The following is a 27751-nucleotide window of genomic DNA, read 5'->3' on the forward strand; positions in this document are numbered from 1 at the left end:
ATAAATATTATGTTTACTGAATACAATTTTTCCAACCTTATACCTTTTCAGTGAATTTGCTAGGGGGGGTAAGAATTACTTCTCCGTTTCTGCAGCCCTACCCCCCTCTCTCCCCTACTTAAAAGAAAACCTAGAGGGGTAGTTACTAAAACAGGAAACACCCAAAAACCACCTTTTTCGTTTTGGGTGGCTTTTGGGTGGCTTTGGATGGTTTTGGGCGGTTTTGGGTGGTTCCATGTTTTAGTAACTACCAACCTGGAGGTTGCAAAAACTCAGATAAGTGATTGAAAGATTTAAGAAATTCACTTGTTTATTTAAGGGGGGTGTTTTGCTAGGGAATTTAAATTCATTACACACAGCAATGAATCTACTTACAGTAAGTATTTTACTTTTATCAGAGACAAGATTCAAAAGAATAATTATTTTGAACAGGTTTACCTGAGAAACCCACCATCACAAATGTAGAAAGTGAAGTTGACAAAGATTTCACTGTGACCTGGTCAGAAGTAGAGGCTAACAGCAGTAATTACAGCATTAAATACCGTCTGGAATGGATGAAACAACCCATGACACAATCCACAGAACTGGTTCAACGGGGAAACATTGTGGAAACTCACTACGAGATAACTGGTCTCGAGTATGACGCAGAGTACGAAGTGAAGCTGTTTGCTGTCAATAGACAAGGAGAGAGTGAGCCAGATGTCAGAAAATTTAAGACAAAGAGTGGTATGTACGGTCATGTACATTTATTTAAACTTGTTCAGTCATAATGTCATAATTCTAATGGATAGTTTTCCATTGATATCATTTGTGAAAGAGATCATTATACAAGATGAACACTCAATGTTTTAGAGATATGGTTAATTACCTGAAAGATCTATTGTTAGTAACAGTTGCGTCTGTCAGGAATTAAAAATCCTGATTCAATAATTTTCAAAGGTTTACCTGACAAACCAACCATCCAAAAAGAGGAAGGTGAGGTGGATGTAGAGTTCACTCTAACTTGGTCAGCATCAAATACAAACTGCACCGATATCAGCCCTAAATACCGTCTGGAATGGAGGAAGAAACCGTTGACAGGAGCCAGCAAACTTTGTCAACAAGGAAACACTGATGAAACTCACTTCAAAATTACCAATCTTGAGTGTAACTCAGAGTATGAAGTGAAACTCTTTGCCTTCAACAGACATGGAGAAAGTGAGCCAGAGGTCTCAACATTTAAGACAAAGACTGGTGTGTACCTAATTAATTTCATTGGATTTAACATTTGCCACTTCATTTCAGAACTCTTTGTTTATTGTAACACATGGATGCTTTCTAATGGAAACCATGTAATCTGTCTGAAAAAAATGCCAACATGATTATTGCACACTGAGAGAACAGAGTTTTGAGGGTTTTTTTGTTTTTAAATGAGCATTGGAAGAATCGAAGCAACATAAAATAGTAAACAATTTGAATGAACGGTAGTGGGCATGCATGTCAACAGTCAGCGAAAAGAAATGATCTGACATGTGATTTTGAGAGCCTCTGCATTTAAACTTTTTAACCCCAACTATCATCAAATTTCTCCTGATTAGACTTGTGTCTAATTTTTGATCCTGGAGAGAGTAGTTTATCAATCTTTTATTGATGTGTCTTGTTGCATCAATTACAGTAGTTGAATCTCTTTGTTGGTATTGATTACCAGCCAACCATTTTGAAAACGTATGCCTCTGAAAACAAACACCTCAATGATCATGGCATAGAATTAAAAATCTTTTGTCTGAGTAGTTTGATTCAAAGATTACACCCAAATTATTTGCTTTACTATACTTGTACATTTCAGTACCAATCATTATATTTGTTGTCTTACTTTGAAGTAAGATGTTGAGTTTAGATATAACTTTGTGAACTTTATGTCACGATTAAATATTTTGGGATAGATGTTTATTGAGTAAATTTTTTCCAACGTTGTACCTTTCCAGTGCATTTGCAAGGGGGGGGGGGGTAAGAATTACTTCTCCATTTTTGCTGCCCCACCCCCCTCTCTCCTCTACTTAAAAGAAAATCAGGAAGTTGCAAAATCTCAGAGAAGTAAATGAAAAAACTAAAAAACCCACTCGTTTATTTAAGGGGGTTGTGTCGCTGGGGAATTTAAATTCACTGCACACAGCGATGAATCTAGTTACAGTAAGTTTTTCACTTTCATCAGAGACAAAACTCAAAAGAATTATTATTTTGAACAGGTTTACCTGGGAAACCCGCCATCACAAATGTAGAAAGTGAAGCTGACAAAGATTTCACTGTGACCTGGTCAGAAGTAGAGGCTAATAGCAGTAATTGCAGCATTAAATACCGTCTGGAATGTATCAAACAACCCAGGACACAATCCACAGAACTGGTTCAACGGGGAAACATTATGGAAACTCACTACGAGATAACTGGTCTCGAGTATGACGCAGAGTACGAAGTGAAGCTGTTTGCTGTCAACAAAGAAGGAGACAGTGAGCCAGACATCAGAACATTTAAGACAAAGAGTGGTATGTACTGTACCTTAACTTTGAGTAGAATAGTTGCAAATGAAATAAATAAATAAATAGTTGGGTTTTAAATCCAGAAGGAACACTGCTTTTCATAAAACAAAGAATTGAGAAACTTTGTGACAATAGCTTTAATACTCATACCGCAGCACTTGTAAAAGAAAAGACAACGATTTCCCAAACTTTTACGAACACGCTGAGACCCATAATGTGAACTTGAAGTCATGATTTAATATTCTGGCATATATGTTTACTGTAAACATTTTTTCAACTATGTACCACCTCACTGTAGGCCAAATCTCTACCAAACGTTTTCTGAACTTATAGGCTACCTGCAAGTCACATTAGTTTTGATCTCCCCTAAAAATTCTACAACCCTATCGTTAGTTCCACATGCATAGTTCCCCCTTTGCCAACTATGCATATGATATCCATTTTTAGCACTCCTTCAACATTCCTCTTGTCAATGTCTCCTGCCTTGTTCTTCCCTGGGAATCCGTACAAATTACTTCTCGATCTTTTCAACTCCACCTCCACTCTCCTCGCACTTAAAAAAAAAAACAGCAGGTTACAAGGTTTCAGAGATGTAATAGACCACTTTCATAAATGGCTGCCGGATTAATATTCTTTTGTTTAAATTTAAATTTGCCTGGGTGGCCTCGCTTGAGATAATGTATTCTTTTGAATTTTGTACTGGAGAACGAGGCCACCTAGGCAAATTTAAATTTAAGCAAAAGAATATTGATCCAGCAGCCATTTATGAAAGTGGTCTATTAAAAAAACTAAAACATCCCCTGGTCTATTCAAGGGGGTGGGGGAGGGGGAGGGAGGCCTCTGTCACTAAGGAATTTGAATTCATTACGCACATCACTGAATGTAGCAACGCTCCGCCTTGAAACCGTTTTTAACCAGATTTTTCACCTCGACTGTACTCCCAAACTAGATGAGAACGGAACCAATTGTCACAGCATCTGTTTCAACATCTTTCGTTTGATGATGTAAATATTTCTCTAAGAGCCTGGGACTATTCAGGCAAATAGGTTAGGTTAACCAGGGCAATAGAAAGACTAATATGTTGACAATTTTGTTGCCAATTGCAGATTTAGACTTTCCCATGAGGTTAGGTAAACTTTAAAACTTCAAAAATGGTTTTAAAGTATTCAGATTCAGAAATCTTCTCTTAACTGCACCTCGGCAGCCTTCTTGATCTCCAAAGTAGCGGCTAAGTCGGAACGCTGTTCTAATTACAAATTGGTGTTTTAGGGTTAAGCGCATCCATTGCCTAAAGGTCCCGGATTGGTCACGAATCAGAAAAAGAAATCTGTTTAAGCATAAACAGGGATCAATTTGTTATCTTATAGACATAATAGACATTTTACAAGCTCTCAGCTCCGTGCTAGCTAATCTCCTTGGACTGAAACTGATAGAAAGTATTTCAACTGGATTTCCTGGTGTTCACATTAATTTTAATAAAATATTCTCCTTTCCAATTCTTTGGCCATTTTTAACTCCAGGAGTAACACTGCTTTTCAGTTGACAAAGAATTGAGAACATTTGTGGCATCAGGTTTAATACTCATGCTGCAGCTCTCATAAGAAGAGTGATAAAAGTAATTTGAGTTTGTGCATTCTGATTCACAAACTGCATCCAAATTTCCATCATTTTACTCTCAAACTTCGATACCAATCATTATTATTATAGTTCTTTTCTTACTTTGAAATTACAAGTTGAGTTTGGATGAAACTAGAAACTGCTGAAAATCACATTGTGAGCCTTAAATTATCATTTGATATTCTAGCATATTTACTGCAACATTTTTCCAACTTTGTATCATGCTGTACAATAATGCCTAATTTTGATTGTCCTTAAGCAGACAGCTGACAGGTGAACTTATAACTTATGTGATGAGCAAGAGCAGACAATTTGACAATTTGTTGTCATAAAAAACAAAATTGTCAGTTTTCAATGTGTCCTGTTATTGACAATTGTCAAAATAGTCTGCAGATCCACAAGGCAAGTGGATCCCCAGCTTCTTTGACAATGTTATATATTATGAAATTCATGAATGAGAACACAAGACAGACACATGAAAACCAATTTCAATTTGTCAAAAAACAACAAAGCAAACAAATATTTTCAAGATTGGCCCCGCCAATTGGGCCGCGGATTTCAATGCGTATCATTTGGCAATGTTCGCACAAATGAGACAATTGGCCTGGTTAATGAAAGAATTGCAAGATTTAACAAAATCCTGCAATTTCTTAGATTGGTCTGAAAAGCCAAATCTACAATTTGGCAACTCACATGTTTTTTCACAGGTTTTTGAAGCATATTTTCAGTGAAATTTCTTCAGACGTTATTTCACAGGTTTATTCGCAGGTTTTAAAAGCAAAATTTCTTCAAATTTTGCTCACATGTTTTTTCACATGTTTTTTCACAGTTCTTAAAATTCACAGGTTTTTTCACAGGTTCTAAATTTTGTGATTTTTCACCAAAATTTAGCCCTTGCAAAATTCACAGGTTTTTTCACAGGGTGTTTCTGTGTCAGATAATATTTCATAAGTTTTTCACAGGTTTTTCACAGGTTCTCATCCAATAGTGTAAAGTAGCCTACAAAGTCGCAAAATTTAAAGGATGGGTTCTCAAAGATAACTAAAATTATAAACCCTTTCCTGGCCTGTTGGTATGTCAGCTGATAATGTTCTTGGCTGAGAGAGGGTCCTCTTAATTTCACATTTTCCTTTATAGCTTTGCTTTTTGGCCAAATTTTCATTTTTTCAGACAACCAATCTGCTGTGGTCATCATCAGCTGACAAACCAGCCGCCCAAAAGGGTTTATTACCTGATTTAAGGGAGGAATAACGCTTTAACAAAACAATCTTTTCAATCCTTTGGATGGGGATCAATTTGTTATCTTATAGACACAATAGACATTTTTCAACCTCTCAGCTCTGTGCTAGCTAATCTCCTTGGGCTGAAACTGATAGAAAGTATTTCAACTGGATTTCCTGGTGTTCACATTTTAATAAGATATTTTCCTTTCCTTATTCTTTGGCCATTTTTAACTCCAGGAGTAACACTGCTTTTCAGATGACAAAGAATTGAGAAAATTTGTGGCAACGGGTTTAATACTTGTGCTGCAGCTCTCATAAGAAGACTGATAAAAATAATTTGAGTTTGTGCATTATGATTCACAAACTGCATCCAAATTTGCACCAGTTTACTCTCAAATTTCAATACTAATCATTATCATAGTATTTTTCTTACTTTGAATTTACAAGTTGAATTTGGATAAAACAAGAAACTGTTGAAAATCACATTGTGAGCCTTAAATTATCATTTGATATTCTAGCATATTTACTGCAACATTTTTCCAACTTTCTATCATACAATCATAGGTTGCTAGTGAATTCATACAAAATGTTTCTTGAACTTCTGTATTACCTCCAAGTCTCCCAGTGAGCTCAATTGTTTAAGCGCTGGACTGTTGTGTGGGAGGTCGAGGGTTCGAGCCCCGGCCGGACCAACACTCAGGGTCTTAAAATAATTGAGAAGAATATGCTAACCTTTCTATAACATCAAGAAATGGTTAGATATTCTAGTCTTCTCAGATAGGGACCAACAAATGGAGGTCCCGTCTTCTGCATCTATTAATTAGTTCATTTGGTTAGGCAGGGGACGTTAAAGAACCCACTTCACAAGATTACTGTGATGTGGTCTGGCCTGGTTACTGTGATGTGGTCTGGCCTGGTTACTGGGAATCAGTGGGGGGAGGGGGCCTCTGTTATATTCGCTTCCATTTGATTGTAAACTGCTTAGCAGTCTGGTAAAGTCCCCCGTACAGTGTTGTAAAGTGCCATGAGTTCAAGATATGAGCGCTATATAAATACAAGTTATTATTATTATTATTATTAAGTTGATCTTCCCTAAAGTTCTGCACCCAAATATATAGTTAGTGTCCCATTCACACTTCATATTTCCTCCATGGCAACCCATTCAAGGATCTCCATACACATCACATCATTAGGTAGTTTCCCCTGCATAGTTACTCGTTAGCAACCTTGAATACTATGATATCCATACTCACGCTATAAATAGTGTCACTTTAACATATCCTTTACTCTGCCTAAAATTTAAGTAGAATAGGTGGAAATGAAATGAATATTGTTGGGTCCTGAATCCAGGTGTAGCACTGCTTTTTGTAACACAAAGAAGTGAGAAACTTTGTGACAACAGGCTTAATACTCATACTTCAGCTCTCCTATAAGAAAAGAGAGTGATTTGCCCAGCATCTCTTAACTATCACTACTTTTGATTTGGTTGTAAATCACACTTGTTAGACTTGTGATTAATTTTTTATGCTAGGACAAGTAGTTCATGAACCTTGTTTTAATGTATCTCATTATGTCAATTTGTTTAATTTTTTTTAATTTGGTGTTGATTGCCAGCCAACCATTTGGAAATGTATGCCTCTGAAGGTACACAATTCAATGATCATGGTACAGAATTGAAAATCTTGTGTCTGTGGATTTTGATTTGCAAACTGCAACAAATGTGCTTTATTCTACTCTTACATTTCAGTTCCAATTATTATACTTGTTGTCTTACTTTGAAATAACAAGTGGAGTTTGAATGTAACTTAAAACTGCTGAGGCCCATGCATATTGTGCATTTTAAGTCATGATTTAATCTTTTGGCATGATTGTATGTTTACTGATTCCCATTTATTCCAACTTTGTACCTTTTCAGTGAATTTGCAAGGGAGGCAAAAAAAGTTCTCAATTTTTTCAACTCCACCCCCCTCTCTGTCCCCTACTTAAAAGAAAAATCAGCAGGTGGCAGAGTGTCTGCAAAGTAATTAAAAAAGCTAAAAAATCTGCTACTGAAGTTAAGGAGGGAAGGCTGTGTTGCTAGGGAATTCAAATTCATTATACATGTCAAAGAATGTAGTCATAAGATCAGTATTTCACTTTTATCAAAGACAAAATTTTAAAAGAATCATTGTTTTGAACATTTTTACACTCTTTTCAGCGAATTTACGGGGGGGATAAATTACTTCTCCATTTATTCAACCCCTCCCCCCTTTCCCCACTGAAAGGAAAATCAGCAGGTGGCAGAGTGTGTGACAAGTATTAAAAAATCCCCAAAAATCCACTAGTTTATTTAGGAGGGGGGAGCTATGTTGCTAATGTTGCTCAAATTCAAATTCATTACGCACGCCAATGAATCAAGTTATAGTAAGTATTTCACTTTCAGCAGAAACAAAATTTAAAAGAATCATTCTTTTGAACAGGTGTACCTGAGAAACCAATCATCACAAACGCAGAAGGTGAAGTTGACATAGATTTCACTGTGACCTGGTCAGAAGTAGAGGCCAACAGCAGTAATTGCAGCATTAAATACCGTCTGGAATGGACGAAACAACCCATGACACAATCCACACAACTGGTTCAACGGGGAAACATTGTGAAAACTCACTACGAGATAACTGGTCTCGAGTATGACGCAGAGTACGAGGTGAAGCTGTTTGCTGTCAACAAACAAGGAGACAGTGAGCCAGACGTCAGAACATTTAGGACAAAGAGTGGTATGTAATGTACCTTAACTTTGAGTAGAATAATTGCAAATGAAATAAGTAAATAAATAAATAAATAAATAGTTGGGTCCTAAATCCAGGAGTAACACTGCTTTTCTAACACAAGGAATTGAGAAACTTTGTGAGAATAGGTTTAATACTCATACCGCAGCACTTGTAAAAGAAAAGACAATGATTTCCCAAACTTTTCGAACACGCCGAGGCCCATATTGTGAACTTGAAGTCATGATTTAATATTCTGGCATATATGTTTACTGTAAACATTTTTTTCAACTATGTACCACCTCATTGTAGACCAAATCTATACCAAACGTTGTCTGAACGTATAGGCTACCTGCAAGTCACATTAGTTGATCTCCCCTAAAAATTCTACAACCCCATCGCTAGTTCCACTTGCATAGTTCCTCCTTTGCCAACTATGCCTATGATATCCATTTTTAGCACTCCTTCAACATTCCTTTTGGTAATGTCTCCTGGCCAGTTCTTTCCTGTGAATCCATACAAATTACTTCTCGATCTTTTCGACTCCACCTCCACTCTCGTCGTACTTAAAAAACAAAAAAAAACAAAAAAAAACAAAAAAAAAACAGCAGGCTGCAAGGTTCCAGAGAAGTAATTAAAAAAACTAAACATCCTCTGGTCTATTCAAGGGGGAGGGGGAGGGGAGGCCTATGTCGCTAGGGAATTCGAATTCATTACGCACATCGATGAATGTAGCAACGCTCCGCCTTGAAACGGTTTTTAACCAGCTTTTTCACCACCGCTGTCCTCCAAAACTAAATGAAAACGGAACCAATTGTCACAACATCTGTTTCAACATCTATCATTTGATGATGTAAATATTTCTCTAAGAGCTTGGGACTATTCGGGCAAATAGGTTAACGGGGTAAAATAAAGACTAATATGTCCACAATTTTATCGCAAATTGCAGATTTAGACTTTCCCATAAAATGAGGTCAACTTCAAAACTTAAAAATGTTTTTAAAGTATTCGGATTCGAAAGTCCTCTCTTAACTCCACCTCGGCGGCCTTCTTTATCTCCAAAGCAGCGGCTAAGTCGGAACGCTGTTCTAGTTATGAATTGGTGTTTTTTAAAGGTTAAGCGCGTCCATTACCTAAAGGTCCTGGATTGGTCACTAAATCTGCTTAAGTGTAAACCAGGTCTGAGACATCCTGCTCTTGAGGGATTCTCACTGACCTATATTGAAACTAAAGGGAGTCCTTACTAGAGATTCAGAATTAGGAAGATCTGGTTTTTCAACATTCACGGAGATATCTGTTTCTGAAATTAGTTACGAGGGATCTTAAGCGTGATGGAGTTTGAGAAATGTAGATTTTTCCATCTTTCATGGCTGTAAGTGACTTAACAGGACCGGTCAAGCGTCCTTAATGATGCGTCACGCAACCCTTGTCACGCTATTCTGACAACACTTAACTCCCCTCTCAAGGATAACTTTTTCATGAAATCCATTGTTGTTGTTACCAACCTTATCAAGCGAATGGGGGAGGGAGACATTTGTTAACAATTATTACGAATTGCAACCTACCATTAATTTTTGTTCGATTTTATTGGATACCTAAGTTATCAGGCAATAACTCTCGTCTGCGTGGATATTTGTCCTCTGATTGTTTCCGTCAGAGAGAAACAAAGCTATTGGAAAAAAAGCCTGCTCCAAAGTTTTCTCTTTTCATCTCTGGTTTTTTTTATTTTTTTGCACACAAGAAAAACACACTCGTTTTGTTGAGTCCAGTGATAGTGGTATAAAAAATGCTTGTCGCATATACTCATCCACCGTCACATCAACTCTGGCTTTTTAAAGAGCGGTTTTCGCGCGATATGAAAATTAACAGTTACAATATAAATAAACTCTTTTCTGGTTTGCTGACTGATAATGTTCGTGGCTCGGAGACTGTCCTAGTGATGTTACATTTTCCCTCGAAACTTCGCTTCTAGGCCTTGTAAGATAGACTGAGGGCAAAGTTACCAAAGTTACCGAAAAAACCGGGGGGTTTTCAGAGGGCAAAGTTACCAAAGTTACCACAACCATCGCCACGTACCCTGTGCCAAACACCGTTGGTCGTTTGAGATCGTTCATTGGTGCGTACAAAGTCCTGTCTCGTGTTATCCCACGGTGCTCTAGTTATCTAACCCCGCTGGATGCCGTCACGGCTGGACGTACTTCACAAGAATCCATCACCTGGTCTGATAGTCTCAGGGCTGCATTCCATAATGCTCAGAAGGCCCTATCCTCAGCCTTCTCTATCACCTTACCTAGACCTGAGGACCAACTATGGGTCGTCACCGATGGCGCAGTCAAGGACCCAGGACTAGGCGCCACCCTCTATGTGACGCGCAACAACAAGCTACACATCGCCGGTTTTTTCAGCGCTAAGCTGCAGGGCACTCAGACAACGTGGCTTCCATGCGAAGTAGAAGCCCTCTCCATCGCTGCGGCTACAAAGCACTTCAGTCCATACCTCATCCAGTCATCGAATAAAGCCTGTATCCTAACGGACAGTAAGCCATGCGTCCAGGCTTATGAGAAGCTATGCCGCGGCGAGTTCTCCGCAAGTCCTCGCGTATCTACGTTCCTGTCAGTTGTCAGCCGCTACCAAGCCTCAGTGCGACACGTCTCCGGCGCCTCTATCCTCCAGTCAGACTTCGCGAGTCGAAATGCTGCCCCTTGTGAGAATGAAACCTGTCAGATTTGCCTGTTTATCGCCTCAACCAGAGATTCTGTTGTCCGAGCTGCGACTGTCCAGGACATCCTCCAAGGCAATGCCCGCCTCCCTTTCACCAGCCGTCCGGCCTGGTTGGCCATACAGTCTGAATGCCCAGACCTACGCCGCACGCACGCACACCTTGTCCAAGGCACAAGGCCTTCCAAGAAGCTCACAAACATCAAGGACGTCAAACGCTATTTGCAGGTCGCCTCAATCGCAAGTGATGGCCTGCTCGTCGTCCAACGTCATGATCCCTTGTCACCGACCAGAGAGTGTATCATTGTCCCTCGCCAGGCCTTGGATGGCCTCTTGACAGCCCTTCACATTCAGCTCAGCCACCCTTCTTGTCACCAGTTAAAAATGGTTGCCAAACGTTATCTGTTTGCCCTCGACCTGGACAAGGCAGTCTCCCGTGTTTCCGATGGATGCCACTCCTGTGCAGCAATTCAGAGATCACCAACAGCACGAATTGACCAGTCCACTTCGCCTCCACCTGAAACTATTGGGCAGTCCTTTACGGCAGATGTCATAAAACGTTCTCGCCAACTTATCTTTGTACTCCGTGAAACAGTGACCTCTTACACGTCCAGTCTCTTTCTTGAGAACGAACGCCACCAAACTTTGCGTGATGCCATTATAAAGCTTTGCGTGGAAATGCGCCCCATGGATGGTCCACCTGCTGTGATCCGCACCGACCCTGCTCCCGGATTCAAGGCCCTTGTCAATGATTCACTCTTAAAGAAACACAGAATCACAATTGAGCTTGGCCATGCCAAAAATCCCAACAAGAACCCCGTTGCAGAGAGAGCAGTCCAGGAATTGGAGAATGAGCTGTTACGTCAGGAGCCTCTCGGTAGTTCTGTCTCTCCCCTCACCCTTGCCGTAGCCACTTCAGCCTTAAACTCACGTATCCGTTCAAGAGGGCTTTCCTCTCGAGAAATGTGGACCCAGCGGGATCGGTTCTCAAACAAGTAGTTACCCCTCGCAGATGACCACATAATTTCCCTCCAGCATGAGCAGCGTCTCTCCAACCATCCTCACAGTGAACGTTCCAAAGCTCCTGGGCAGTCAAGGCGTCCTACCCCCCTGATCGATATTGGTGATCTTGTGTACCTTCATTCTGACCTCAACAAGTCTCGTGCTCGTGACCGCTATCTCGTTGTAGCCATTGATCCTCCATTCTGCAACATCAAAAAGTTCATTGGATCCCAGTTGCGAAGTTCATCGTACCATGTCAAGCTATCTGAGTGCTTCAAGGTCCCATCTGACTTGGGTGATCCCTTCCGTGCCTCTCCGACCCTGCGCAAACACTACTCTGATTCTGACGACGAAGATGGTCCTACTACAACGACTCACCCTCCACCCTCTTTACCTGCCATCCCTGAGGCCATCGCAGCTTCCACACACCCACCAGTTGTCAACCCTCAGCCTTACAGTCCAGCCCCTGCCTCTCCCGTTGACCATACCATGGATGATTTCGCTACACAGTCGCCCTGCCCTGATCCTTCCCCAGTGGAGTATGCAGCCACCTCAGCGGTGCCTTCTCCGCCTGCCCTACGGAGATTATCGCGCACCCGCCGTCCTCCTTCTCGTTTTGCAGATTATGACACTGAACTTTGAACACCGAACTTTGATCTCTGAACTTTGACTCGCCCGCGCGTGTCAATTTGTTAGTTAGTCTTAAGTGTATGTTAAATTGTTTTTAGTTCTTGTTTCTCCTTAAAAAAAAAAAAGAAAGAAGTCACGCCAGTACCGGTCAGCGGTATCTGGGTTGAGCATGCGCTTTGAAGGGTTTCTCCTCGTGGCGTCGGCCATATTGTTTGTTACTCGTTCGGAGTCTAGTTTTCCTGTTGTGATTAAAGCCTTTCACTATCTGGACGTGCCTTGGTTCATTGTGTTAACTCTCCTACTGGCGCATGAAGGAAACCTAGACTGTCTATAATTTGACCATGCCATTCCTTTATTAGCTATGCTATCCTGCAGCTGATCCTTAAACCATCTTTGTATCTACTGATCTATTTTACATCCTTCTATTTTTGGTGGTGACGGCCGCCCATAATGGCGCCACATTATGGAACAGTCTACCATGCGATATAGGGAACACAGAGTCTCTGGGGGCATTTAAACGTAAGATCAATGACATTCTTTAAGTCTAACGCACGGCATTCACGGAAAACAGCTTTTAGTGTTATAGTATGCAGTTCGAATTTTAAGTATCTTAGCGTATTTTTTTTATGTATTTTTATGGGCTGATGAATTGATCGTGCTTAAATAAAGACTACATTACATCTTGTGACGCTTTTGCTCCAAAGATCGGACGTTTCGGTGGCTCATTCTCCTACAGGGTGCTGAAAGTGGCAATTTTCTTAGACTCCAGATCGAGTAGGAGTTGGTGGCACCCCTGCCGCATGTCAAGTTTGGAGGAGACGGTACAATCCCGAAATTTGTACTTGAAGTCTTTGACAATTGGTCCCTAGGTGTTCCTATTTCTTTCCCTGAATTGGTTTCATACCCTGAGGTCCACGCTGGCCCTGATCATGAGGTTCAAGTTTCTCCTTGTCTACAGCGTTAAACTTTAGCTTTGGTTGAACAAACAAGGGCGAACACCGTGTGGCTGCCTCACCCTTGGGAACCTATTCGAATATCTCCTCTTCTACACACTGCCCCAACCATTTCTTCAATGGTTCTTGCTGGTAGTAAGCCACTGGTCTCGGTCTTTGAGCTACAGGCACTGCTTTTGGTTTCATGCTGAACTTTGCATAGAACTTTTTTCCATTCTTGATGTCTCTGATCTTCCCAATGCCATTAAATACGTCACTGTATAGACCGGCGATTTCCTTGATTTCAGGTTTGAGATCCTTATTTTGCTTGACACATTTTGAATGCCTGGTGGTTCTTCCTGGATTCTCAAGTCATTAGTCTCGGCAAAAGAGCCATCTTTTCTGATCTGTAGCATACCCAGCTCTTGAGAGGGTGCTTTTGCTGATGAGGTGTGCGGAATTGATTCTTCCTCTAGTCAGTAACAAATCTTGCAACTGCTCCACAAGTCTGGTTCCTTACAGTGGCTGTAAACCCTCCTTTCACAGGTAGCTCACTCTGCAAGGTGCAGAGCTTTACCTTGCGTGGTTGCAGTGATACAGTTCTGTCTTCACCATCTGTTTTGATTTTCTTCACTTGCTTTAGGTGTCTTACAGCTTCGCAAAAGAAGTCATCATCGGAACCTGTTGAGTTGTCAGCATCTTCTTCTTCAGTGGTTCTCTTTACGCGGCGCTTGTGCCTTAGATTCTCTGGTGGCTTCTGATTGCGTTTTTGTTCATTGCCTTTCTTGCTATTGTGCCGGCCTGTGGACTTGCACACAGAACTAGAGTGATTGAACTTTTGACATTTCATGCATTTTTTTCCATATGCTGGACAGTTCTTGCCTTCCCCGTGTGTATCTGTTTGTCCGAAGTATCCACAGGGTCGCTTTCTCCCACCGCTTTGTTCGTTTTGGGCGGACGCCACTTCTCAAACTGTCGTCCAAGCTTCTTCACATCTTGAGGAATTTTCATGTCGCTTATTTGAGTAATCGTTTCTTCGATTTGAGCAGCTTCGGTTAAACACCGTGTCAAATCCCATTTTTTGTTGATGGCTTTTTGGATGAGAGATCGCTTCTGTGTTATTTGGATGAGGTGTTCCAAGATTCGTTCATCGCAGTTAGCTTCAAATTCGCAGTCATTGGCTTTCTCTCTTAAACGTGCAGCATACGCGTTCGTTGTTTCGTCATGTGCTGGTCTCATTTTGAGGAATACGTATCTTGCATGGTGTTTACTTTTCTTCGGCTTGAAGTAGTCATTCAGCTTCTTTTTCAACTTTTTGTAGTCATTACCACCATCCGTCGGGTTTGGCAAACTTTTCTCCCGGCGAGCGATTTCTTTCCCGCCATAAATGATGAGTGCATCTTTCTTGTCTAGTGAAGGCTGATAGTTTCTAAAGAACCTGTTTGGGTGGGCTGCGTCGGTGGGGTTAACGAAATAATTTGAATATATCAACAAAGTTGAAATGGTAAATTGGCTTTAACAAAGGGCTAACGCTCGAAACGTTAGCTTTTATAACCGTAACGGTGGCCAATTTACCATTTCAACTTTGTTGATATATTCAAATTATTTCTTGTCGAGTGGTTCCGTAATCTTTAAATATCTTAATTCCCGTTCGATTTCTTCGAGCCAGTCGTCTCACACTTTTCCTTGGCTATCGGGCCATTTCCTGGGATAAATGGTTGAGATTTTAGATATCTCGTTGCCGCAATAACTTTCACTGGAGCCCCTGGGCCGGCATCTGCTTGTCCTGTGTCAGACTTGTTTTGTTAATCGATCGATTCACGCGTTGTAGTATTTTTCTTGCTTGTCTCTCTCGCTGGGCTTCATTGAAACTTTGCCTGCTCGGTTTCTCTTGCTTTCTCCTCTCTTTCTGTGGCTTAATCGAGCATGTTTATCCTCGTCGCCAGTCTAACAACCGCGTCTTCTCTACATGAATGGCTGTTTTAATAATAGCAAAACTTTATCAACCACAACTGACAGCGTGGCACACAAAGCGATGACCACGCGCATGTGCCGACAGAACCACCTGAGTTATAGGAATGGACTGGATATTACAGCTGTTACTGAAAATAGTAATGATTGCCATTATTTAACACGACTGGATTTACGCTTTCCAGCTTGTGGGGTAATGTATATAAATATCTGTAAATGAATAACAAGTTGCAGAGAAATTAGTTCTAAAATAGGTTTTAAAAAATCTATCGAAATGCACGAATGTCACCTGAGAAGCGAGAAGACCCTGCAGATGTTACAGCGCCGATGCAATCTCACGCTGCACAGCTTACTTTGTCTGGTTACCGTTGACTTACTCTATTTCATTCAAATTTGCACATCTGCGACGTTGGAGGTTTACTCCAAAAATTGGGAGAGTTGTAATGTTGTTAACATATATAGTAAGTGCTTTCGTAAGATCCCGGATTGGAGAGCACGAGGTTAGTTGCGCTAGTAAACACGAACCATAGAACTTTACCAAAAAAAAAAAAAAACCAGTAAACCTTAAAATCTTAATGTTCTCAGTTGCAGACATTAGCCTTGGGTATGACTAACGTCCTCTGATGTTCATTTTTGCAAATAAGTAGGGTACTAATCTTGGTAATAAAACTTTCAATTAAAAAAATATCTATGTATAAATAATTTAGTGAGGAAATATAAACAAACCTTTTTCTCTTTTTCCAGGCCTTTTCACCGCAGCTTCTGTTTTTAAAACGGAATGGCGTGTGGTCGAAGGCATCAAAGACTTTATAGGTAAAGAGCAGTCTTCAAAAAAGTGGAAAGAATTTGCTTGTGTGATGGCGGCATCTGTTGTGGCCCACAATTTGAGGGATCCGATCATATTCCAAGAGTGGCCTCACTGTAACTCAGGTAGTACTTTCTGTCTCATTCTGTCTTTTCTTTTTAAAGGGATAGATCTGATTCAGATTTCAGTTCCCACAGCATATTCTTGTATGTATTACATATTGAGATGACATATTCCTATCTGTAAAAGGACACAAATAGAAAATCAAGTTAATCGCGTTCAACTCGATATCACCTATAAGACTCGACAGTATTCTACGTCTTTTAGGCTTTAAAATTGCAACGTAAGGCAAGATGTATAAATAGTAGCAATATTTTTGACGAAACGTAGACAGCACAGAGAAGATACAGGAGACGTGGCCTATGGTTTTTCGTCCTTATCCTAGACTAGAATGTCTAACCATTTGCAGATGTCATAACAAAGGCAGCACACTCTCCTTAGTTATTTTAAGACCCTGAGTGTTGGTGCGGTCTAGGCAGCCCGGTGCTCTACACATGAGCTAACCAGGCTGGTAATCTGAAAGTCAAACAAACCTCTGAGGTGTTTTGTTTAATATACATTTCTCATACCAAATTACTGCAAACAACGAGGGTAAGCCAACCTAAGGTTGGCAATTATGGTCATCAGTAGGCCTGCTCCGATTGTACTCGTAAAATGCTGGAAAGTTGAATGCCAAAAAGTTGCTAAAAAAAAATGCCCGAGTAAGATTAAGAAATGAAGAGCTTATGAATTCTCCTGACCTCATAACAGCCCGGAGTAAGAGTTTTTTAAAAATACCTAAACTACTTGTCCTCGTGTTCAGATTATTTATCGAGTATTTTCTTATTTTATCTTTCAGACGAAAGTGCCTTAACCGCAGACTCAACAAATTCTTCTTGTTTAATTTCATGACTCATTTTGTTAATCCTAACTCAACTACCTCCCTAACTCAATAGTGTGCGCTGTGTTGTTTCCCATTTGTTAAACAGATCCTAATATACATCATCTGAAGGCTTTATCCTATTACTCAGATTCCTCCAACTCTCTTTTTCGGCACGCCATTAGCAGCCCATCCAGGTTGAAAAGAGTTCGGGCTATTATGCATTATGTGAGCCTAGGGTCGGTTGGCTCCTTGTCAACGGTATGCTCGCCGAATAACGACCTCTGGGAGAATGGATTAATTCAATTTTTTCGATTGACTGATAGGGAAAATTGATTCCAAACACGAAGTGTGATTTACGGAAGGGATCAATCGGGCTGCAAATAGAGCATGAACAGAATTAAATTCAAACTAGTGTATCGAAAAGATAGTAACGCAGCGGCACGTTCTGTTGATAATAACATAATTTACGCAGTGATTTATCTGCCTACGTGTTCCTAGACTTACGTGGAGAAACATGACTCTGAAGCTATTTACTGCGGGAGAGAAAGTATACTTAAAAACAGAGAGAATAGCGCACGCACAGAAGAAAAATATTGCCTTTTGTAACTCAATCTAATTTGGCTTTGCCAAACCTCGATAACATGCAGATGGAGAATGACATCCTCAAGCTAACCCTAATTATTACACCGCAAAGGAAAGTCATTAAGATACATCCTAATAGAGCTTAACTTTGAGGGCAGAAGATTTAACAGTGCTAGCGAATGGCAGGAGTTGCACAGGCCCTATGAACACCATCGTTCAACTGCCTTTGCTTTCCGGCTTACCGGCGTATCAACCTACGCAAGGTAGAGTTATTCATCGATCAAGTGACTCCTTTCATTGCTGTAACTCAAATGTCCTTCATTCAGTGATCAAGGTAGTAGATTTACCATACAAAACTCACGACTAGTTCATTTGCCTTTACTTAGAAAGTAGATTTACAAGACGATTGAGTACATATAGGAAATGTCCTTACAGTAGTAACGCTATACGTATGATGCACGATCGCAGTAGAGAGCGCTATTTATGCAATAGCGAAAATCAGACCAGTAGTAACGCTATGTAACACAATATATTAAAAACAACAACAGTGGCGCAGTGCACTCTGGTTAAAAGCCACAATGCATTCTGGTAAAAAAGTGATGAATACCAGAATTCGCATCCCCAATATTCTTTTCAAATCCTGATTATGTTGCTGCTAGCTGCGCAGCAATTATTGTTCTTGTAAAAAGTAATGAATTCGATAATTAAAATCCACTACATTCTTTTCAATTCTGATTATGTTGCAATTATACTTCAGAACAGTCATCTCAATATAACAATGTAAAACCACTTTATTTCACTCCAAAATAGCAAAACAATTTACACAAATGTGATAAGAAAAGAAGAAACACGAAGAGGGTACGTGGCCATGGCCCCAGTCCCATGTCACCCCGCGCGCCACTGAACACTCCGCCATTTTATTTATCTCCTAGAAGCATGGCTGCATCAGGGAATTCGAGGGAAAATCCTCTAGGAATGGAAGTCATCCACGATGAAACACCTCCAGACCTAGATCCTAAAGGTAGCACAGATCCTAAAGTATTAGTTAAGTCAACTTTTGCCAGTCCAGAAGCATTGAATTTGCTCCGGTTGGCATTTACCTCCAATTCAGTTGGAGCGAGTGATTCAGTTGGAGCGCTCAAGGCTCCAGTAACTGACCAGCCTCACATAATGCAGGCCAGGGTGCTCAAGACCCAAGAAACGGCAAGGACTAAGGTTAATACAATGTCCGCTGATGCTGAAGGTGACAATCCGCCCTTCGCTTAACAGCCCCGTTTGAGTGAACACGTAGAGCATGAGGAGGGTCTTGAAGAGGACATTTACTCTTCAGCCTCTCGCTGGCAAGCCAGCGAAGACCTGTCTGCATTTATTGAGACATTCCATAGACCGTTGCAACCATTTGAACGGAAAGCAATTTGTCGCAAGTTCCCAAGGCCGGATGTTGATGCTGCATATACCCCTTCTATGTATGATGCACGATCCTCACAGTAGATAGCGCTATTTATGCAATAGCGAAAATCAGACCTGACAAAAATCAGGCCTGCACGGGATTCGAACCACTGACCTCTGCGATACTAGTGCATCGCTCTACCAATTGAGCTGACAAGCCAACTGGGAGCAGGCCATTAAGTTGATTCGTAATAAACCCGTGAAAGTGATAAATCAGATACAATGAATATATGATGTTCATATATTTTGAACTGCGGTATTAGATACGTATGATGCACGATCCTCGCAGTAGATGGCGCTATTTATGCAATAGCGAAAATCAGACCTGAAAAAAATCAGGCCTGTACGGGATTCCAACCACTGACCACTGCGATACTAGTGCAGCGCTCTACCAATTGAGCTAACAAGCCAACGGGGAGCAGGCCGTTAAGTTGATTCGAAATAAACCCGTGAAAGTGATAAATCAGATACAATGAATATATGATGCTCATATATTTTGAACTGCGGTATTAAATACGTATGATGCACGATCCTCGCAGTAGATAGCGCTATTTATGCAATGGCGAAAATCAGACCTGAAGAAAATCAGGCCTGTACGGGATTCCAACCACTGACATCTGCGATACTAGTGCAGCGCTCTACCAATTGAGCTAACAAGCCAACTGGGAGCAGGCCGTTAAGTTGATTCGTAATAGACCCGTGAAAGAGATAAATCAGATACAATGAATATATGATGTTCATATATTTTGAACTGCGGTATTAGATACGTGTGATGCACGATCCTCGCAGTAGATAGCGCTATCTACTGCGAGGATCATGTATCATATGTATCTAATACCGCAGTTCAAAATATGTGACCTCTCCGGAAAAACGTACAATAACGGCTTTCCGTTTTCAAACGGCTTTCCGTTTACAAGCTGTTTGTCAGCTGTTTAGAAAAAATTTGCATCCGTCTGAACGGCTTCGGTCATCCGTTCGTCGAAATCATCAGCCCGTTCGAACGGCTTGATCACCCGTTCGTCGGAAACATCAGCCCGTTCGAACGGCCTGCTCTACCGTTCGTGAAAGACATTAGCCCGTTCGAACGGCTTGGTCACCCGTACGTGAAAAACATCAGCCCGTTCGAACGGCTTGGTCATCCCTTTGTCACAAACATCAGCCCGTTCGAACGGCTTGGTCATCCAGTACTGTTGTCGAAAACAAGACATACGAACGGCTTGGTCATCCGTTCATTGAAAAACAGTCCGTTCGAACAACTTGGACTATTTTCCGTCGAACGACTTGTAACATCAGTTTGGAAGGTTCATACCAGTGCGAACTCAAATTGACAGCTTAACCACGTGTGCAAGTATTAGCGTACGAATGACGCCGAAGTATCGGCCGCGCTAAAAGGAGATGGTATTATATATATATATAGAAAACATATGGACAACTGATCAAACAAAAATTCGAAAATATGTTCATAGAATACCTTCATCTTATTACCTCAGTAATTTTTGCGGCGACTATTTTGGCGACCCCAGTCGAGAAGAAACCGGCAGATGAAACCGTCGACTGCAAGTTCAGCACTTGAGAATTTCATGTATTTCTCTAGCATTACCAGGGCACTCTAAACTTACATTTTGTTGAGAACCTTTAAGCTGAATGTTAATTGGAAAATTGGAATGCTTGAAAAAATTATATATTTATCATTCGCAATCACGTACTCATGAATATTCTCAAGCATCTTATGTCTGAATAATTCATAACTTATACTAAAACAATGTTTACTTACCTTCCACAACAGCGGATGCCATGAATCAAAATAATAGCCCGAAAAAAGCGAGGAAAGCGAAACACAAGTGACCTACGACAGCACCGAAGAAATCGAAATCACCCGGGAAAATCATCTCTCAATAAATCTGGTACCCAGGGTTCACTGGCCTCACGGTCATCTCAATGTTGAATGATTATACTTCATTTTGTCACATTTGAGAAGTTATGATAATCCTTCATTCGGGGACGAGATCGTGTTGATAATGATTGCTTACGTCAGAACGAATGCGGTCAACAACGCGGGCTCAAATGTTCTAGGTCTAAAATTTAGCGAGGAAAATAATAAGGGCTGACTTTTAAAACCGAGGAACTCTGTTTTCGTCGGAGGCATTTTCCTATTTCCAGAGGTTTTAAGGAGAAAATTAATTTTTGAAAATTTTTAGGGGGTGTACCAAGTTTTTGGAGGTTGTTCTGTTGAAGAAAAGCGGTAAGGAAATGACGCCTCAAAGCAACAGAGTAGGAAATCAACATTGCGAACGACTCAAAATCCGTGCCTCCGCGGCAAAATCCAGCGCATGCGTATACGGTATTCAGCTCTGTTATCTCCAAACACATGTTATGTGATTTTTTATTTTAAATCTGTGTTATCAAAACTTGCATTTTAAAATTTCCTGTTATCTGCGTTTTTACATTGCCGCTCGCTTTTTATGGGCCAAGAAACACGGCTTTAGGCGCAGCTGATTTTTAAAACAGCTGAGTAATCAGGCCTAACACCTGATGAATGGCGTGCTTGGAGCAGAATTAATGCACAGCTCGCCAATAGCTTCCTCCCTGGTCATCACAAAAAGACAGAACTTGTGCATACAGATATACAAATCGCCAGAAGATAGATCAAAATGAAACTATGATGAACTAGTGGATAACCTGTGCAGAATATGACAAGAATATACAGTAGTGCATTGAACTAAAAGCCAATGATCCTTTAATTTCAAGAAAAAGAAATAAGAATTGAGCCGTTATCCACACAAGAGTCTTAACCAATTCGTCTGCCATATTCAATTGTATCATATGACCCCTATGGCCCTGCTGGCGCAATCCTGTAAAAAACCGTACCCCGCTCCCCCCCTTAACCCCCCCTCCAGAAAGACAACTTCTGTCTCATGCAAAGCCTCTCTCACATCAAGACTGACAACAGCCACTGCTCACCCTCCCAATATTTTCCTTTTTCTGTGACATCTTTGTTAGAAAATTCTCCCTCTTCCTAACTGACGGCTTTTCCTTAAATACTGACCTAAGGGCTTAATGTATACCCAGTTCCCATGGAAAAACAGGAAAGGAAAAAAACCTGCCGACTGGCAAAGAAAACATGGACACGATCAATCGGGAATGAATTCAAAGTGAGAATAATTGCATTAGGCCACTCTTGCGCCATTATCTACAGTCACAATAGTCTCTCTCGTTCCCAGGGCCTTTTCTACGGCGGCCCACAAGGGTCACTACATAAAAAAAGGTCAACTGCATATTAAACACTGCATCGTATACGCGCAAAAAAAAAATGTGGCTGCAGATAAAAAATATTATCTTGCTGCAAATAAAAAAAAGATGTTGCTGCAAATAAAAAAAATTATATTGCTGCAAATAAAAAAAATTATGTTGCTGTAAATAAAAAAAGATCTTGCTACAAATAAAAAATGTTACAGCAAATAAAAAAAAGATGGTACCCAGTCTTGCTCCTTTCAAGCCTCGTGCAAAAACACTTCACCGAGATCGCCCTGTTTTGTCCTCGTTGCGGGAAGGAAGCCAGCAAAGAATCAAAGTTCTGTTCAGCTTGTGGCTTTTTACAGCAGTCGAGTGTTCCATGCCCCTCAGGCATCGGCTCTGAAGCGGAGCAACCTGCAGTGAAGACTCCAATAAAATTTCAGGAATTTTTCAAACGAAAGAGCAAGAGCAGAAAGGAACATTTGAAGCCAAAATCTACCAGGAAAGTGGAAAGAGATGTTTCTATAGACATTGGCATCATGACTGCTAGAGGGAAAAGCCACAAACTGAGCAAAACTTTGATTCTTTGCTGGCTTCCTTCCAACATCGAGGACAAAACATGGCGATCACAGTGAAGTGTTTTTGCACGAGGCTTGAAAGGAGCAAGACTGAGTACCATCTTTTTTTTATTTGGAGCAACGTTTTTTATTTGGAGCAACGTTTTTTATTTGGAGCAACGTTTTTTATTTGCAGCAACATCTTTTTTTATTTGCAGCAAGATAATATTTTTTATTTGCAGCCATATTTTTTGTGTGTATATGGTGCAGTGTTTAATATGCAGTTGACCTTTTTTTATGTACTGACCCTTGTGGGCCACCGTACTTTTCCCTTAGTTGGGGGTGGAGTTGGGGTGGGAACTAAGGGAAAAGGCCCTGGGAACGAAGTTTTCACATCAGTGACAAACTCGACTGAGCGAGTCGTGTACCAAATTTCTTTTCTTTCCACATTTTGACGTCATCTGCGATCTATAACGAAGCATATGCAGGGCAACGTGGAATCTGAAGTTTGTAAGTCTCATCACCATGGCCAATAGAGAGCGATTTTTGTATTGAATAATTAAAACTTCCCCTGTTAGCGCTCAATCCAACAACTTAACCGTGAGCTGAACTCTCCTTCGGTTTTACGTCATATAACGGTGCATGCAAAAACGAAAAACTACTGAAGGCATAAATTATTGACCTGTGCGATAAATTGGCTTGGTTCACGCAATAAAAAATTTCATCCCGCAACCTATCTCTGCAATGATTGGCTCGGCTTAAGAATGGCTCAAGAATGACTTCAAAATCGATTAAGTGCAAGAAAACAAGCCTTTTTTACAGGTCTGATACTCTGACGTCAGAGCCCATTTTTAACTCACAGTGGCCTCCTCTCAATTTATTCCCAGTCTCCTACTTGACAATGCCAGATTACTCCACAGATTTAGTATGGTTAGCTTACAGCTTGAATGCTGTAAAGCTTCACATAGACTTGCAACATCGGTATCAGTGATCTCATTACTCCCCAGATACAGTGTGGTTAGCTTACAGCTTGGATGCTGTAAAGCTTCACATAGACTGGCAACACCGGTATCAGTGATCTTATTACTCCACAGATTTAGTGTGGTTAGCTTACAGCTTGGATGCTGTAAAGCTTCACACAGACTCGCAACACCAGTAACAGGGATCTCACCCCCCAGATGCAGTGTGGTTAGCTTACTTACGACTAAATAATTCTCCTATAACACCAAGCCATTCATTCAACTGACAGTTTTGAGCATCCCCGAGTTTTGGGTATTCCCGTCTGGCGATACCCAGAACGCTACAAGTAAATCAAACAAGAGACTGGGACAAGTAACATGGCATCCTCTTTTATTTGTCGTGGACAAAAAATAATTTCCTTGTAGACGTCAGAAACTTGTTATCCAGAGTTAATTCTCGTACTTGAGATACTGCTTGGTAATAAAGTGTTCATTTGTGATGAGACATCTTGTAAAGAGCGATCGGTCAGCAGTTTTTTAAAAGCACAAACCCAGTGCTAGGAATCGCTTCAATTGATGAAAAATAACAGCCGTGGGGAAAGTTAAAGTTTATTGGCTGATTGATTTTAAAAATTCGATTAATTAACTCAATTATCTTATGTAAACAATGGCGATTGGCTCTATCATTAGATAACTTTAGCGGACGAAACAACCATACTACAAAAAAAAACTTGTTGGAAGTCACCGCCAGATATCTTTAATTTTAAAATGCCCTGCGTGGTATATCGTTCCGAGGTTTGTTATCAGATGTAAGTAGTAGAAAACCTTGTGGACAAATATCATCTCCTTCAAATACGATGATCTTTGTTTACTAGAAACTAGACCCAGGAGAAATAGGTTCGTGGAGAACGAGAAAGATTTGAATCGCAGCGTCAGTTTAGATGAATTTTGATAAACCCAGAATTTATAGATAGGACTGTTTCGTTTATCAAAAGCCAATAATATTTTAATTTATTAATCCGTTTGTTGACATTTAATTAGTAATTGACCACGTGATTTACAGCCCATCGTGTAATCGCTTGAAGCTGACCTTTGAGTTAATGTGACATTTTGCAGTAAAACGCTCGAGAGCGATCAATCCTTTTTCTTCCTCGCTACCTGAGGTGTCCTGAGAGAATTTTGCTAACCTGTTTCTTGGTACTGGAGTTTTGATTGGATTGCGCCACAGAAGTGAATAGTGTGTTTGTAATAAATTGGAATTTTAGTATCATCATTTCGTTTTCCAGCATGAAATTGTCAGGAATCGCTTGCTGTTAGATTGCTCACAAGATATGTATTATTTTTTTTTTGTAGATCGAGTAAAAACCAATTAAAAAGATTATACGATTCCGTGTCCAATCAATTACTCGCGGGCCATTTTCCTCCACGATCTAAGTACTGGTTTTGTAGAACGCTTGAGGTATGCGTTATTATTCTGCGCAGGTGGACGGTTACTATCATTCTGGATTTCTCCGTGACTTGAGCTACGTCACCAAGTGACTTATTCCTTTTTTGTTCACTTTCCCGCAGAACTAACGTTAGTCCTCGCATTTCATGCAACGATTTTTATGATCTTTCCAAATTATCATGGCATCAACTTGTGCAAAAGTCTTAATCTCCATAACTCTCAAATGTTAAATGTCCCGGCCGGACCAACACTCAGGGTCTTAAAATAATTGAGAAGAATTTGCTGCCTTTTCTATAACATCAAGAAATGGTTAGATATTCTAGTCTTCTCGGATAGGGACGAATAAATGGAGGTCCCGTCTCCTGCAGGGTTAGGGGTAGGAGACGTTAATTTCCCACACACGAGCACACGAGTTACTGTGTGATGGATGTCCTCCCCTGGGGTGGGATGGGTGGGAGGGTGGACTAGCACGAATGGTTCCTGTGTTCCGTTCTAGTCCTTCCCCACTGCAAAACTTAATGCAGTGAAAATGGACTAAATTAAATTAAATTAACAAACAACGAAAAGTACTCAAAAGCGATTTTGCTAAAAAAAGCTAGACCTTTAATTCGTTCTCTCTGAACCGCAAATCCTGCCACAATATAGGCTCCGGCCGTGTGGCCTCCTGTGTATTTCTACTTTTGTGAGCGTAAGTTACAGCTTTCATGTCCTACGTGTATCTTAGAATTATAAAATTTTTACAGCAAAAATTTCAAATCTTATTAAAAGCACTGCAAATAATCAGATTTTTCATGCACCACTTCATTCATTATCACTTGTCCAAAATTAACTTAAGGGCCAATATGTAAATGACAACAGATACTGCATGCATGAGTTCTAACTAAGAGACTCGGGTAAATATTATACACCTTGTTGTGAAGATTTCCCCGTTTTAAATTTCATGGGAGCAAGAATTTACTTATTTTTATGAAAATCCGTACTAACAGGACGACTGCAAAACGTTTTAACAAAGCAATGACTATTGTCTTCCTAATAACTGTAAACAAGTCTCTAATTAGATGCCTGCGCTGTTACTCTTCGAGCTCAATTTTTGGTAGATTATCAAAGCAGCTCAAACTATCTCAAATTGATTCCACACACGAAAAAAAAAAAAAACCAACCAAACAAATCCCTGCAAACTTGACTAAGTTGAAAGAAAATAGAAAATTAACCAGATTCAAGAACATTCCAAAAGTCTCCTATACCCAGCCAGTCAATCGAAAGCGTTTCGTTCTCTGTACATCAACGCTTAAATTAATTGTTTATAACATGTTGTTTGGCTCCAGTGAGCGATTATTGCCACATTTCGCAATAGAGAAGAGAAACGAAAACAGTTCCGCCCAAAAAGCGAAGGTAAAGAAGCGTCAAAATAGCACTTACCTTTCTCAAGTTTAGTCGTTCCGAACAGATGCGGAACTCGTAAACCACTCAATTCTACAACTTTAAGAAGCTCATGTTCTGATAAAACAAATCTTAACTCGACGATTTACATTTTGACTGACACAGTGATTAATTGGACTTGCTGATAGTAAGACGAAAGTCCTACTGCAAGTTGCTCCTTTCCTCAGAGATGAAACCGAAGGCTTGATAAAGAAGTTAGTAATACTCCAAGAAACCCGCTTAGTTTCCGCGTAGTGATCGAGAGAAAGAAACAAAGCATTGCGTCTCCAGCTTATTTTAAGTGGCACGCTATCATGCGAGGAACTCACGCGCACCAAATCTCTGACTCTATCAGTGTGCGTGACACTTGAATAATAATCATATAAATCGATTTCAAACAAGACTGGCTCTGTATATCTTAGAGTGGTATGATGCATAAATTCTTGTGAGCGTTTGTCGTGAAACTTGTACTGTCCAATAATTGTACCTCGGAGATAGATGGAGATCCTAGCACGGTGCATTGGAAAGACGTGGCTGTTATAAAAAAAACAAAACAAAACAAAACAAAACAAATTCAAATGCTTTAGCGTGCACTGCGGTGACAATGTTGGTGACAGTGGATCTTCGTGTCAAATTAGTCTGTAACTGTAATTAACACTTATCAAAATTTCAAAAATGATCAGCAAGAAAAAGACTGAAAACAATTTATGATAAAAGAAATGCATTTTAGTCAATCATCTGTCACGTGACGTGATTAAAGGCAAATATTAAGGGTTTTCACGCAAGGCAGAGATTCACGTGCGCACATGTCAGACCTGGAGGATAACATGGACATAAGTTATGTTTGTGGACAATTCAACCCTGACAATGAAAAAAGGGGGCAGTTGTAAAGAAATTTGGTTTTATCAACTGATTTAATACTGCAAATTGGCCACTATTAAGAGTTTCTAAACATGACATTTCGGGGGCGGGAACGAAAAATTAAGACTGAAAAATAAAAGAATGCTTTGTCTAGAGCGTTTCACTT

At 40.3% G+C, this 27751-nt stretch overlaps 2 protein-coding genes across 6 annotated transcripts in view; both read left to right on the forward strand.

Moving 5' to 3' along the window:
• LOC148726442 (fibronectin-like) overlaps positions 1 to 18388 on the forward strand; it is a 32877-nt gene extending 14489 nt beyond the window's left edge. For 3 of the 5 annotated variants that reach the window (XM_088727341.1, XM_088727343.1, XM_088727342.1), the window contains 6 exons: positions 433 to 726; positions 940 to 1233; positions 2226 to 2519; positions 7813 to 8106; positions 16095 to 16280; positions 17054 to 18388. In XM_088727341.1, the coding sequence (XP_088583467.1) occupies positions 433 to 726; positions 940 to 1233; positions 2226 to 2519; positions 7813 to 8106; positions 16095 to 16280; positions 17054 to 17106 (1415 nt within the window). In that variant the 3' untranslated portion in view covers positions 17107 to 18388. The remainder of the gene's footprint in view (positions 1 to 432; positions 727 to 939; positions 1234 to 2225; positions 2520 to 7812; positions 8107 to 16094; positions 16281 to 17053) is intronic. The other 2 variants (XM_088727344.1, XM_088727345.1) reach the window with 2 other exon arrangements.
• Positions 9464 to 12713, forward strand: LOC148726443 (uncharacterized). The gene is made up of 2 exons (XM_088728561.1): positions 9464 to 9469; positions 10084 to 12713. Exons 1-2 carry the CDS (start codon positions 9464 to 9466, stop codon positions 11812 to 11814), a joined length of 1737 nt encoding a protein of 578 aa, XP_088584687.1. The 3' UTR covers positions 11815 to 12713.
• Positions 18389 to 27751: the final 9363 nt, after the last annotated feature.

This window comes from Stylophora pistillata, chromosome 7 (genome assembly GCF_964205215.1).
Source record: "Stylophora pistillata chromosome 7, jaStyPist1.2, whole genome shotgun sequence".
Taxonomy (NCBI): Eukaryota; Metazoa; Cnidaria; class Anthozoa; order Scleractinia; family Pocilloporidae; genus Stylophora; species Stylophora pistillata.